This window comes from Pelodiscus sinensis, chromosome Z, assembly GCF_052426305.1.
Source record: "Pelodiscus sinensis isolate ZL-2025 chromosome Z, ASM5242630v1, whole genome shotgun sequence".
Classification (NCBI taxonomy): Eukaryota; Metazoa; Chordata; order Testudines; family Trionychidae; genus Pelodiscus; species Pelodiscus sinensis.
This window is the reverse complement of record NC_143085.1, coordinates 1349835-1364563: the sequence shown is the minus strand read 5'-3', so window position 1 is coordinate 1364563 and position 14729 is coordinate 1349835. Positions and strand designations below refer to the sequence as shown.

The window sequence follows — 14729 nt, the reverse complement described above, 5'->3', positions numbered from 1 at the left end:
ATCTGGCTTGGCAGGGACGCTTTTCCCCAAAAGCTCTTCTTGCGGAAAAGCGTCCGTGCCGATCTAGACGCGCTTTTGCCAAGCAAGCCCCGATGGCCCCTCCGCCAGCGGGGAGAGGCTGGGCACCGCGGTTTGCCCCGCCGCGTGAACTGCAGTAAGTAACGAAGAGCAGTGTCTAAGGCGAGGGACTGGAAGGGCTGCAAACAGCCACGGAGGCAGCGCACACGCCGCAGCACTGGCTCCGAAGAATGGCCCGGCTCCGCGTTGTTTCACCGAGGCTGCGGCGTCCCTGCGGCTGGGTTTGCGTTTCCCTGGCTCGGCCGCACTGTGGGGGGAGATCGCTCAGGGTACGTCTACACTACAGCGCTAGTTCGAACTAACTTAGTTCGAATTAGTTAATTCGAACTAAGCTAGTTCGAACTAACGCATCTAGAACTAAAAACTAGTTCGAACTAGCGTTTTGCTAGTTCGAACTAGTAAGTCCACATTGAGTGGACTCTGAACAGGGCTTAATGATGGCCGGAAGCAGTGCCGGCAGGGCATAAAAGGAGGACTTAGAGCATGGAGATACTGTCTCAGGCTAGCCGAGGGCTGCGCTTAAAGGGTCCCGACCCCCACCCCGGACACACAGTTCTAAGGGGTGCCCCGCTTGCAAAGAAGTTCTGGCTTGGAGTGCCCTGAGTGCCCACACTGGGCACATCACACCACTCGGCCATCAGCCCGGCTGCACTTGCCGCAGGCTGCCATCTGGGGAGAGGGAGTAATTGGGGGGCTGCAGGAGAGCTTCCACCCCCAGAAGCCCGCAGAGCCAGCCCAGTCCTCCCCATCGGGGGCTCGTACCCCATTCCTCCCTCACCTCCTTCCACTTGCCCTTCCCTAGCCCCCCTTCTTATTGATGTACAAAATAAAGATAACGTTTCTTCCAACATTGACTCTGTCTTTATTGAAAAAAACTGGGGGAGACTGGGAAAAGGAGGTGGGAGAGGGGAAGAGAAAGGCTGGGAGAGGGGAGGGCAACTAACATGATCAGGGGTTGGGAACAGGTCCCAGATGAAGAGAGGCTACAGAGACTGGGACTGTTCAGCTTAGAAAAGAGGAGACGGAGGGGGGACAGGATAGAGGTCTGTAAAAGCAGGGGTTGGGTGGAGAGGGTGCATTCAGAAAAGTTCTTCATGAGTTCCCATAAAGAAGGACTAGAGGACACCAAAGGAAAGGAATGGGTAGCAGGCTTGAAACTAGTAAGAGAAAGTTGTTCTTGACAAAGCAAATAGTTAACCTGTGGAACTCCTTGCTGCAGGAGGCTGTGAAGGCTACAACTAGAACAGAGTTTAAAGGGAAGTGAGATAAAGTGATGGAGGTTGGGTCCATGGAGTCCTATTAGCCAGAGGGTAGGAGTGGTGTCCCTGCCCAAAGTTTGTGGAAGGCTGGAGAGGGATGGCACGAGACAAATGGCTTGGTCATTGTCTTCGGTCCATCCCCTCCAGGGTCCCTAGGGTTGGCCGCTGTGGGCAGACAGGCTACTGGGCTAGATGGACCTTTGGTCTGACCCAGGACGGCCATTGTAAGCTCAGGGCTCAGTGTCGGGGGTCTCAGTGGACCCCCTTGATTTTCATGCACACCTGCTCCTGGGTGGCCAGGCTGGCAGCTCTCCTGCCCTAGACGGCCACTTTCCTGTGCCTAGTGCGGAGATCATGGACAAGGTCCACGATGTCCGCACTAGTCAGGAAGATGCCCGCCTCTTGCGGTCCAGGGCAAGCTCCCGGGAGCCGCCAGCCTGGTCCCGGCAAGAGGGGGTGGGCTGGGGGGCATCGGGTGGGTGGCTCTGTGCCGTGCCAGGTGCAGGGTCTGCTAGCTGGGTGCTGGCAGGCTTGCACCTGGCACGGGCACCGTAGCCAGCCCGTGCCCCTTTAAGGGGTCCGGGGCCGGGAGGGGGGCATAGAGTTTCCCTGGTGTTGGCCAGAGTGGCCACCAGGGAAACCTGGGGAGGGCTAGCCTCCCACTAGTTCGAACTAAAGGGCTACACAGCCCTTAGTTCGAACTAGCTAGTTCGAACTAGGCGTTAGTCCTCGTAAAATGAGGTTTTCCTAGTTCGAACTAAGCGCTCCGCTAGTTCGATTCAAATTCGAACTAGCGGAGCGCTAGTGTAGCGCATAGGAAAGTTAGTTCGAACTAACTTTCTAGTGTAGACATACCCTCAGTGGTTTGAGCATTGGCCTGCTAAACCCAGGGCTGTGAGCTCAATCCTTGCGGAGGCCGTTTAGGGATTTGGGGCAAAAATTCATCAGGGATGGTGCTTGGTCCTGCTGTGTAGGCAGAGGGCTGGACTCAATGACCTCTCAAGGTCCCTTCCAGTTCTAGGAGATAGGCATCTCCATTAATTTAATTTAATTTCATTAAAAACTGTCAGCCACGCAACTGCGGCCATGGAAGCAGCCGCGCTGGTGCTGGCAGGACACACCGCATCGCCCTCGTCTGCAGCCCGGCGTTTCCAGAGAGCGCCCCAGCCCAGGGGAGCAGGCCGCCGGTCTTCGCGGGGCCACAGGACACTCGGGTTCACCCCAAGCAATGGGCGCCCACCAAAGCAGCTCTCCGCCACCCCAGCTGCAGGCACAGGCGAGTCCCTCGCTTCCAGGCTGCGCCCCACCAGCTTGGAGACGCACCGGGAGGGCCGTGCCTCGCAGTGCCCTCCGTGCCACACGCAAGGGCGCGTCCCAGCCTACTGCAGCTGCCAGCGAGGGGAGTCGTTGCGGGAGCGGAGGCCCCCAGCTCAGACGCTGGCGGTGGGGCACCAGCCGGGCCCTGCTTGGCCCCCACCTCCCCCGGGGTTTGGAGGCGGTGGTGGCCGCAGAAACGCCCCTCGTGGCCACGCGCGGGCCCCGTTCCCGAGACGGCAATTCAAACTGCTGGGCTCCACGATCCCCACGTCACCCCCACGCCACACGGGCAAAGGAGAAGAAACGGCCCCGGAAATCTCGCCAGGGCGGGGGTGCAGCAGCCACAGCTGCTCGACAGTCCCGAGCGCTGGCCTCATGCCGCTGGCCGGGCTGCCACCTTGGATACGTGGGAAGCGCGAGGCTCTCTGTCCGGCTCCGGGCCACGAAATGAAACCACCTCGGCCCACGGCGCAGAACAAGCTGCCGCGCCGCAGAGAGCGACCGAGTCCCGAACAAGCCGCCCGCGTTACTCCCCTTGGGCTCGACCGGCCCCGGCCCCAGGCCGAGGGACCCTCCAGCCTGGCTCGCTGCTGGCCCGTGGGCTGCTGCCCAGAGGATCCTGGGCCGCGATCCCTCCACGCCGAGTACTTGCCGGGCCTGAGGTCTCTGGGGAGGCCCCATAGCGCCTCGGCCTGGCTCGCCTCTCGCTGCACGCCCCCCTCCTGGGTGGCCTCCAGCTCTCACGCCCCCGTTACCAGGGCGGTCCCTGGGGGCTGCAGGGCGCGCACCACATCCCCTCCTACCCAGGCCCCCCGAGCTGCCCTATGGACGGGACGGCTTTGCCAGGTACCATGTCTGGCTCCGCTCCCCCGATCTGTCACCACCTCCCTCTCGGGCACCCTCCTGCCTGGCCAACGCTGAGCTCCTGGCCTTCACTGTCCTCCAGCACTGCCCCGCCCGGAGGAAACTCCTTCCCCCTCCAGCCCCCTTGGGCGTCGCTGCACGAGCCCCTCTCCTTGAGTCCCCGGCCAGTCCCTGGGGCTGGCCCCGTGGGTCCGCTGGCAGCTCCCATCAGAGGCGCGGGGGTCTCGCGGGAACGGCCGCCGGGACCCGGACACACTGAATCGGAGCAAGCGGGAGCTCTGCCCCCTACCTGCTCGCAGAGCGACCGGAAGCCCAGCTCCTCCAGCCGGTCGAGTTCGTAGGTCTCCCCCAGCAGGGGGTTGAAGGGCTTGGCGGTGCGGTGTACGGTGGTGGAGTAGGACGACACGGAGAACGCAGCCACGAAGCACATCTGCTCCGTGGCGCTCTCGCACTTCACGGCTCTGTCCAGCAGCTCGTGGTACTCCAGGTCCTCCGTCAGCCTCTGCAGCATGGAGAGCGGCTCGTTGAAGTTCACCTGGGGCGGGCGGGGCAGAGAGTGAGACACGCATGGGGGCGCCCCGCCGGCGGGGCTGGATCTGCTCAGGCGAGGGGGGTCCGGCCTGGCTCAGCCCCTCTGCATCGTCCCACCGGAGCTGGGGGCTTTGGCTAGCCGGGCCGGGGCAGCGGGAGTGGTGGCACGGCCAGCTGGACCCAACTCGGGTGTTCTCCGAGCGGCCCGGGGAGGAGACGGGCGCCTTGGGCCCTAGTTCGGACAGACGCAGCGTTGGAAATCTCAGCGTTCTCGCTCCGTTTCCCTGCGCGACGCTGGCGTGTCGGCTCCAGGAGGAGGGACGCCACCGCGGCCGCAGGGCTGTTCCCGCGCACGTTTCCCGCCGCCACCGCCGCGAGGGAAACCAAACAGCCCCTGGCAGGGGAATGGTTTAACCCCCAAAGCCGATGTCTGGTCCCAGGCCCATTGCCTCACACATGCTGCCCCGGGGCGCTTAAGGGACTTGGCGGCCACGTGAACGGCAGCTGGGACGGGACCGTTCCCCCCACGCACTCGCTTGGCGCAGCCCCCGGATCCATCCAGCCCAGATCCAGGCTGGGAGCGGCCCTTCCGGGCTAGCTCAGGGCTCCAGTAAATCCCGGGGCTGAGTGCCGCGGGGCAGGCGGGCTGTGCGCGGACGGCTGCGTGGCGGGCTGCGGGCGGACGGCTGCGGGGCGGGCCGCGCGCGGATGGCTGCGTGGCGGGCTGCGCGCGGATGGCCGCGTGGCGGGCTGCGCGCGGATGGCCGCGTGGCGGGCTGGGCGCGGATGGCCGCGTGGCGGGCTGGGCGCGGATGGCCGCGTGGCGGGGTGCGCGCGGACGGCTGCGTGGCGGGGTGCGCGCGGACGGCTGCGTGGCGGGCCGCGCGCGGATGGCTGCGTGGCGGGCTGCGCGCGGATGGCTGCGTGGCGGGCTGCGCGCAGCACAAGGCCTGCAGAGCAGGGCTCCCGGGGTTCCAGCGGCTGGCGGACGCCGGCTCTGCGCTGAGTGATGGGGGGACCCCACGGGCGGGAGGCGTTCGAGATCCTGGCTACCATGGGGCAGCACTGACCCTTCTTCCAGGGAGCCTCAGGGGCCAGGCACCGCCCTCCCCGGAGCTGCGCCCTTCGGAACGGGAGCAGGGACCCGGAAAGCCAGGCTGCCGGCGGGGTGGCCTCCTTCCCCGTCCCAGCAGTCGGCGGTGCCCGCGGCTCGGGGGCAGCGCGGGAACGCACACGGGCACTTGCTGGCCGGCGGTTCCAGGGTCTGCAGCGCGCCAGCCGGACTCTGCCCCAGGCTAGTGGGCAGCTCCCGCCCCCGCCCCTCCGGGACCCCTAACACGGTGTCGGGTGTGGGACAGACGCCGGGGCCCTCGGCGCCCCCTCGCTGGGCTGCAGCAGCCCCCACCCCCGCCCCTCCGGGACCCCTAACACGGTGTCGGGTGTGGGACAGACGCCGGGGCCCTCGGCGCCCCCTCGCTGGGCTGCAGCGCCCCACCCCCGCCCCTCCGGGACCCCTAACACGGTGTCGGGTGTGGGACAGACGCCGGGGCCCTCGGCGCCCCCTCGCTGGGCTGCAGCAGCGCCCCACCCCGGCCCAGGCGAGGGCCCCCACGTACGGGCATGGGGATCTTGGACAGCTCCTTGCCGATGCAGTTCTTCATGATGCTCCAGAGGTTGAGGCTGTAGTTGGGCTTGTCGGGGATGCGCGTCCGTCTCCTCCTCCTCCTCGGCAGGACGTCCGAGCCGGCCGACTCCTGGCCCGGCTGGGGGGGGCTCTCAAAGACCTGGGGGAGCGGCAGTGCGGCTCAGTGAGCGCCCGAGCCAGGCTGTGCCCCCCTCCCCCCGCCCGGGGCACTCACATTGTCCTCCAGGGTCCAGTCCTCCGGGTGCCCCTCGCTGGCCCCGCTGAGGCTGCTGCCGGAACGCCTGCGGAGAGAGGGGCCCGTCACCCAGCGCGGGGAGCTCTGCTGATGCCCACGGGGTCGGGGCCTCGCCCAATCGGGGGGCTCCTGCGAAGGAGGGTGAGGGCCCCAGGGTGGGACCCGGTCCAGGGGTGTCCCCCCCCCCCCCCGTGGGGCTCCCTACCGGTGCTGTCGGGGGTCTGCGGTCACAGTGATAAACGCTGGGGTGTCCTCCATGGCATCGAAGTACTCGGTGTCCTCATCCTCGTCACTGGCTTCTCCTTGGGCGGGCGGCGCGCTCCCTGTGGGCGGAGGGCACGGCTCGGTCCCCGCCTGAGCGCCCCCCTGCCCTCTGCCGGGGGACACGGCCACCGCTCGGCCCTGGCTTCACCCGACTCGCGCCCGCCCCTGGCTGGCCTTTGCCGATGTTTAACGGGGCCGGGGGGGGAAATGGTTCCATGGGGGGAGCCCGGCTCATGGGCTGGTGGCCCCGCTGCACCCCTGGCCTGGACACGCCCAACCGGCCGCTGCCTGTCCCCCTTCAGGCACCGGCACGCCCTCCCCCAGGGTCCCTGCCGCGCCTGCCCACCCTTGGGTGCCGTCTGGCTCCTCCGCAAGCTGGCCAGGCTCCGGCGCTGGGCCCAGGGCTGGGGCAAGCGGATCAACACTCCCCCCTAGCGACATGGGGCCGGGCCCTGGAGCCGTGACCGCCTGCGGCTCCAGCCCCTTCTTGTGTCCCACCCGCAGCGCGCCCTGGTCTCAGGCCTCCTGCCTCCACGTGTCCGTCCAGCCTGAGGGGCTGCCACGAGTCCCCCTGGCCGGCCCTCTGGAGCCCAGCGAGAGGGTGCAGCAGAGCCCCCCCAGCTGGGACCCACACAGGGGCGTGGCCTCGGCACGGCTACCCAGCCACACGCTGTGTCCTCGGCTGGGGGGGCTGGACTGCGGTTCCCACCCCAGGACTAGCCTCCCCCCACCCCAAAGGGCCTGCTTCCTGGCCCCAGGGCGCTCTCCAGGGTGCTGCAGCGGCTGGGCTCATGGCCTGGCGGGAGGGTCACGGGGCAGCCGGGCTCTCACCTCACGCCCCCACGCAAGGGTGAGGCCAGAGGAGGGGGCGGAGCCCAGCGCCAGAAGGGAGCGTGGGGCAGTGGTCAGAGCGTGGAGGAGAGGAGCCCTGAGAGCCATTGGCAGCCGAGCTGCCGGGGGGGGGGGGGTACATGCACTTGCAGCCAAACTACCCCCTGGGGCATGTGAGCCTCTGCCTCAGCGGCCCCGTGGAGAGGGATGCCCCGGCCGGCCGGCCTGTTGCATCACAAACCCGGATTGTGACGCTGCCCCGGGAGAGCCGCTTCGCCCTGGGGCCGGGCCAGCGGGTCTGTGTCTCTGGATCCACCCCCCCAGTAAGCCTGGTGCCCCACATGCACAGTGCCCCGGATGGAGGCTCGCCCTGCCCGCGGGATCAGGCTGGGATTCCCGGGGGACACAGACCTGAGACACACTCCATGGGCGTCCTTCCCCTCGCCACTGGCGGCCTGGCAGCCCCCGCCCACTCCCCCGGCACTGTGAGCTCACAGCACCGTGTGGGGCTGGCAGAGCCCGGGGGCCGCTCTCCAGGGGGCAGGGGCCTCTGGCCCGGCCACTCACCCTTGGCCGCGCCGGCGACTGCGGTGGCGCTGGAGGCCAGGCCGGGCGCCCCCCGGCAGGCCCGCTCCAAGCTGTTGTGCTGTTTGGCTAACTGCTCGATGGTCTCCTCCAGCCGGAGCCGCTGCTCCCGCTCATGCTGCAGGGCCCGCTGCCATTTCCGGCTGTGGCTCTCGGCTAGCTCCAGGAAGTCCCGGCACGCCTGGGGGCCACAAACGCCATCAGGGCCGCGCAGCGCTGCCCACGGCTCCTGGGGCCGGGGGTGAGCCCGGGCCGCTCGCTGGGGCCGCCCCCCGGCTGGAGCCCAGAGGAGAGCCCAGAGGAGAGCCCGGAGGAGAGCCACGGCTCGGCTCGGCTGGGCAGGGGCGGCCGGGTGCTGTGAGAAACGCCGGGGACGTGGCTGAGCGACGCTGGGCTGCTCTTGCTGGGGCCTCAAGGTCCCTTCCAGCCTCACATTTCTCTACCCCTCCCCCCTGCTCTGTGGCCTGCTCACGTCACCCAAAGCTGCCGTGCTTGGCAGATCGCCTGAGTGCCAGCTAGGAGCAGAGCTCTGCAGACAGCTCCGTTTTCACCTGCGGCCCCTGCCTCGCCAGTCCTGGAACATCCCCTTAACTCTGACCTGCGGCCCCTGCCTCGCCAGTCCTGGGACATCCCCTTAACTCTGACCTGCGGCCCCTGCCTCGCCAGTCCTGGGACATCCCCTTAACTCTGACCTGCGGTCCCTGCCTCGCCAGTCCTGGGACATCCCCTTAACTCTGACCTGCGGTCCCTGCCTCGCCAGTCCTGGGACATCCCCTTAACTCTGACCTGCGGTCCCTGCCTCGCCAGTCCTGGAACATCCCCTTAACTCTGACCTGCGGCCCCTGCCACGCCAGTCCTGGGACATCCCCTTAACTCTGACCTGCGGCCCCTGCCACGCCAGTCCTGGAACATCCCCTTAACTCTGACCTGCGGCCCCTGCCTCGCCAGTCCTGGGACATCCCCTTAACTCTGACCTGCGGCCCCTGCCTCGCCAGTCCTGGGACATCCCCTTAACTCTGACCTGGGGCCCCTGCCATGCCAGTCCTGGGACATCCCCTTAACTCTGACCTGCGGCCCCTGCCTCGCCAGTCCTGGGACATCCCCTTAACTCTGATCTGCGGCCCCTGCCTCGCCAGTCCTGGGACATCCCCTTAACTCTGACCTGCGGCCCCTGCCTCGCCAGTCCTGGGACATCCCCTTAACTCTGACCTGCGGCCCCTGCCTCGCCAGTCCTGGGACATCCCCTTAACTCTGACCTGTGGCCCCTGCCATGCCAGTCCTGGAACATCCCCTTAACTCTGACCTGCGGCCCCTGCCTCGCCAGTCCTGGGACATCCCCTTAACTCTGACCTGCGGCCCCTGCCTCGCCAGTCCTGGGACATCCCCTTAACTCTGACCTGTGGCCCCTGCCTCGCCAGTCCTGGGACATCCGCCTGGGACACACTGTACCTCAAAGCAGCACCGTGGGACTGTGATGTCTCATGCAACACGCCATATGGGAGGCCCTGGCCGTGAGAAACGCGTTGTCACGGTGCTGTGGCAGTGCGGGGATTTCCTGAGAGGCGGGGAGTGTGGGAGTTGCCCCCTCCCCCTGAGAGCTCTCAATTAGCGGTGACCCACGACGCAGCGAGAGCGCCACGGGACTGGTGCCGGGTGGCCGCCCGCCCATCGCTATTTCTCTTGCTCTGCGCAGGGCAAACACATCACCCTTGTCACCCTCCTGTGGGCACGGGCCAGGCGGCAGTCTGCGTGCGGGGGTCTTCCCCAGCACGGCCCGGCGCCTGGGAGGACCACGCCCGAGGGCCTGCGCAGCCCACGCCTACACTAGAGGCTCGATCAAATACCCAGGGGGAGCAGGGTTTGCTTTTCGGCCAGCTCCCTGTCCATCAGCTCCTGCTTCTGTGAACAGCGGCTCCATAGCCAGACCCTGCAAACGTGGCCGTGGCCAAGGCCCGTAAGGCGCAGCAGCGGGAGGCTGCCCAGGGATCTCTCGGGCCACGGCCCAGCGAGCCCTAGCGGCGAGCGGGGCCTAGTCTCACAGGCCGCCCTGGTGCAGCTGGGCCGTGGCTGGCAGAGCTGAGATCAGCCTCAGGGCTGGCCCACCCGCCGTGGCCCTCGTGGGACAGGGAGACCAGCTGTAGGGTAGCCCCTGCCCCACCTTGCTATGCGGCTGTGTGAAGGGAGCTGGGTTTCATGGTGTTGGGGGGGGGTCTCTGCATCTGGCCCCCCCGGGGCAGCCTTTGCCCCACGTGATAGCCCCCCCTGGCAGGACTGGTCCCCCAGGCTATCGCTGGCAGGGCCCCCCAGCCCCCTGCGGTGAGCCAGAGTCCAAGGCCCGAGCGTAGAGTCCCCACCCCGATTCCTAGCGCGGTGGCGCCCGCCACAGGGCTGCCCCTAGCTAGCCAGGCTGAGCCGAGCGGTGGGGCCAGCCGGCGGGTGCCTGCCCCTCGCCACAGACCGACAAGCCACACGCACAGCCGGGGCCATGGAACGGTCCTGTCCTCAAGGCACGGGCCAAGCATGCACAGACCCCCACGGCGCACCACACCCCGCACCCTTGCCTCAGCCCACCTTGGGGTGCCAGGGGAGATTTCAGAGCAGCAGGGGGCCGGGCAAAGGCACCCAGAGCCATGGGAAGGGGGGGGAGTCCCCGTGTTGAAATCTGTCCTAGATGAGGGCCAGATCTGATCCACATCAGCCTTACGGCTTCCCAGCAGTAGATCTCGGCAGGGCCGGACGGGGGCCCCACACGCAATCCTCACGGCATTGATGGGGAAACCGAGGCACAAGAGCCGACTGTGTTCGGCCCATCTGAAAGGCAGCAGAGAGGCGACTTGCTTAGGGCGTGGCCGCGCCTTGGTGGGAAAGTAGCAGGTCCCACGTGGCTCTGTGACCGAGCAGAGCAAGAACCAAGGCCTGGCGGCAGAGACCAGAAGCACTAGCTTAGAAATAAGGCAGCGCATCCGACAGCGAGGGCGTCGGGGCTGGAACCCAGACTTCCCTGTCCGGGCCGCTGGGAAGGAAACCAGAACCCCGCGCACGAGGCTGGGGCCTTGGGAGGTGCTTGGGCAAACCTGGGGGAAGGCGAAGAGCCATGGGATGAGGCAGCCCCTCTGCCTCCACGCCCCAGGGAGCAGAGCCCAGAGCGTTCTTGCTGCCTAATCTAACACGTCTGCTCAGTTTCCCGTCAAGAGCGGCCTGGCGCGTTCTGAGCGGGCCTCCCCCGCGACGTCCAGCCGGCAGCAGGCTAAGTGCCGGGGGAACAGCCCCCCAGCGCCACCCCGCCGGACGGTTCCCGATTGACGCCCGGTCTCGTCTCCAACTCCACTGCCTCCCCTCAGTGACCAATCAGAGCTGCCCTTGCGTTCCTTGGCAATCTGGATGGCCCCTTCTCCTTCGCCAGGGGCTGTGTGGGGCCCTCAGCGGGCCAGGCCTGCTCCACGCACCAGGAGAGGCCCTGCATGGCTGGGCCGAGGCGCTGGGCCTCACCAGCGTTAGGGGAGAGGAGGCCGTCCAGCCCCAGGGGCTGGTATCTCAGGGCCACGCAGGGTGGGCTCAGCGCTGGAGTCGCCAAATGCCACCGCGAGGCACAACGCCATGTGGGTGCTGCACCCGCCAGCCGCCGGTTCCATGCACCCCCTCGCGCCACCGACCCACTGTGTCCCCAGGTAGTACCCGCTGTGGCCAGGCCCTGGGACTCCCATGCGGGTCAGGCCCTCCCCACGCCGTGGGACGCTGCTGGACTGCTGTTTGCACACTGCACTGGAGAGCAGGGCGGCCCCATACCTGGACAGACACAACCTGCAAGCGGGCCGCGATGTGTCCCCTCCCCCCGCAGAAGGGCTACGCTGGGTGTTTTTAATGACCCAGTCTGGGCTGTGAAAGTCACCTCCGTTCCACGCCACGAAACAAGCAAACGCCCCAGCAAAGCCACAGGCGCCACCGCACAGAGTGCACCACATGACCCAGTCAGGATCCCCCGCTAGCTGTCCCGTGCATGGCAGCCAACACCGTCTGCCTCGCCCCTTCCCTGAGCCGCATGGCCCCGCGCTGGGCTCCTCCGATCGCCCTCGTCTCAGGCTGGCCAAATTCAGCCTCACAAATATTATGCAGGGCACAGCCGGCAGCTATAACCACAGGGACACGGTCATCGGCCAGGCCCTGGGCCACTATCACCAGCGGCCCAAAGCGCACCCCTCCGTCGTTCTGCACCCGCTCATCCGGCTGCTGGACCTCTCCCTACCGCTGTCAAGGCTCCGTGAGCCCCGGCGTCACAGGATGGGCGGGCTCTTTCAGGGTCACCAAGGCCTTTTCGACTTCCCCCGCGATGAACGTCTGGCGCAGGAAGAAAGTCTCCGCTGGCAGCTTCCCGCGTGGGTCACGCGCCTTTTCGTACCGGCCTGTTAGCGTCCGCAGCAACCCGCGAGCGCCGGCCAAACTCGAGAGAACCCCCCTTGTGGGGAACGTCCTCGGAGGTCTGGTGCTAGAATTGGCAGCCGCCGGCCACCTAGCGCCCTCCGCCCACTGCTCCGGCTGGCCTCCGAATTGGAGCGCTGGAGTGCTTGTCCCAGCCAGGCGCCTCGGCAGCCGCTGCCTGCTACGAGATCCTTCAAATCCAGCCCATCTGGGCCCGTGACGTCAACCCAGGCTGCTTATTTCTCTAGCCTGACACAATGAGCTCAGCATAATCCCAGCTGGGCTTTCTTCCTGGGCCATGCGGCTTCGCTGGTCCCAGCCCCTGCGGCTCCCAGTCGATTGCAGAGCAGCAATGGCGTGCTGACGGCTCTCCTCGGGAAACGAGGCTGTGCCGCTGGCCTCTCTCGCCGGCCGGAGACCCCCTCCCGTCAGAGGCCAGCGTTAAACCCGGCTCTGTTGCTTTCTGCAGACATACGCGACTCTCCCGCCTCGGCTGCAGCCGCGGGTGCTCCCGGCCCCTGCCCCCAGCAGGGCGAGCGACCTCTCCTGCGTTGCAGGGTGTCACGTTGCTGAATTGGAGGGAAGCAGCCAGATCGCTGCTGCACCCCTAGGTGGGGGTGTTGGCCCCAGAAATTGGTGTGGGGGGAGCCATGTGGGGTATTGAATGGGAGATTATTGTTTGTTAATCTTATGTACGCTATTTATGTGAGTGTATAATGTCTGTGTGTGTAGGTAGGAATCTGTAATCTGTGTGGAAGCTGAATATTTCTGTGAATGTGGTTAAGCATGGCTATGGACAGGCTGGGTAGCAAAGCCCTGTGGAACAATGACTCTCAATAGGCTATGGACACACCCAAAGAATGGGATTTGTCACCTGAAGGCAGCCAGCAGGAAACATAGAGATTGGCCTCTGACCAGGTGACTTGCTGCATACAAGAAGAGGCCAGGAAGGAGTATAAAGAGGCCATGTGGTCGATGCCATTTTGTTCTCAGCTCAGCACTTCATCCCAGAGGCAGCACTGCAGGGATTGAAGAGCCTGGAAGACCTGTGAACCCATCCTGATCTCAGGATGTGCAATAAGAACTTTTAAACCAGCAGCTGCAACATCTCTGCTAGAGCCTGCATCGAGAACTGGGAGATTCGGTGCATGTAACGTACTGTACTTTAATAACCTTACTCTCAGGCTTTTCTTTCTTCTGTTAATAAACCTTTAGTTTTAGATTCTAAAGGATTGGCCCAGCGTGATTTGTGGGTAAGGTCCAGAGGGTAAATTGACCAGGGATCTGTGGCTGGTTTCTTGGAACCGGACAGAACTTGTTAGGGGTAGGTGGGATTGGGTGCTAGGACCCCCCACCTGTGTACAGGCCCGGGGCCATCTGGGGCACGGATATTGCTGGGGTGTCGAAGGGGTTTTGCTCGGGAGGCTTCAGGCAGGCTGCTGAAGCGCTCTGTGAGACTGGTTTGTGGCCTGTTTGGAGAGGTCGCCAGTCAGGGGGACTGTAAAGAGCCCCGGATTTGAGCAACTCGCCCTGAGCGGATGCCCTTAGCTGTGCCCAGACACGGCCTGGTCCGTCACACAGGGCCACTCAGACTTCCCGCAGCGGCTCCGTTTTCCACGTGTGACGTCTCCACGCGCAGACGGTCTCTGGGGCAGCCCTGCTCCCCAGCCTCCATCTCCGAGCGCGTTCTGTGAGCGCACCAGCGCAGTCCGCGGGTTACTCAGATCTTCCACCGCGGCGGCTCCGAATGGCGGGACCAGCCTCCCCCCCACTGTGACCCTCTTCTCCTAGCGCCACCTTTGCTGTGCTTTCCAGCAACTGCCCAAGCACTGTCTGGCTCTGACCAAAACGCGGCTCCCGTCACCCGCTAGCACGCTGCTTCCGCAGCCCCCGAGTGCCACGGACCAGACGAAGGGCAGCCAGGGAGCAGCCCTGCAGGGCGGGGGGTACCTGAGGGCGGCAGGGCACACGGCCAGCCTGGGGCAGCGGGGAGGGTGCACAGGACGAGGGCAGGGAAGTGCGAGCGTGACGGAGGGGGGCGAGGGGAGGGCGTGGGACCCCCAGACACTGGCCGCGGCCAGCGCAGGAAGAGAAGGCCCCAGGGGGCTGTGGGAAGCAGCCGGCGGGGGGCGCACAGACAGCAGCCGAGCACAAGTGTGCTCACAAGCCCAGAGAGCAGAGCCGTGAGCCCCCCCCCCCCCCCCCCCCCCCCCCCCCCCCCCCCCCCCCCCCCCCCTTTGGTGGATCAGATCCTGGGCAGAGCAGGGCCTGGCAGAGGGACAAGGAGAACGGGGGGAGGAGGGACTGGGAGAAGCTGCCCTTGCAGGGACGTGCCAAGTCAGCGCAATCCTGACGTGCCCTCCCGCAGCTCCCGGCAGGCCGTGCACCGGAGAACCGCCAAGGGCTGGGAACCGGAGGGCGGTGCGCCCTTGGAGCGTGGGCCGGGGCTGCCCCGGGGCCTGGCTTCCGAGCCCAGCGTCCCTTCCCAAGGGGGTTAGATCCAGGGAGGTGGTGAGGTGGGACGTGGACGCAGCCTGCAAGCGCCCGCAGGGAGCAGCCACGGGCTAGGGGCTCTCCCCCAGCAGAGAGGCCGGACTCGCGCCCGGCGCGGGGAGCGGAAACTGGGGGGGGTCCCCACGGGCGGGCAGTCCAGGCCTGAGCTCTGGGCCATCCAGGGGTCAGACCAGCTGGTCACAGGACATCG

At 66.4% G+C, this 14729-nt stretch overlaps 1 protein-coding gene across 6 annotated transcripts in view; it reads right to left on the bottom strand.

The window, feature by feature from the left end:
• Nucleotides 1-14729, bottom strand: part of OSBP2 (oxysterol binding protein 2) — a 73156-nt gene that overhangs the window by 7978 nt on the left and 50449 nt on the right. For 5 of the 6 annotated variants that reach the window (XM_089775340.1, XM_089775339.1, XM_075897883.2 and 2 more), the window contains 5 exons: nt 7592-7790; nt 6135-6252; nt 5909-5975; nt 5666-5833; nt 3808-4053 (listed from right to left, as the gene is read on the bottom strand). In XM_089775340.1, the coding sequence (XP_089631466.1) occupies nt 3808-4053; nt 5666-5833; nt 5909-5975; nt 6135-6252; nt 7592-7790 (798 nt within the window). The remainder of the gene's footprint in view (nt 1-3807; nt 4054-5665; nt 5834-5908; nt 5976-6134; nt 6253-7591; nt 7791-14729) is intronic. The other variant, XM_075897884.2, reaches the window with a different exon arrangement.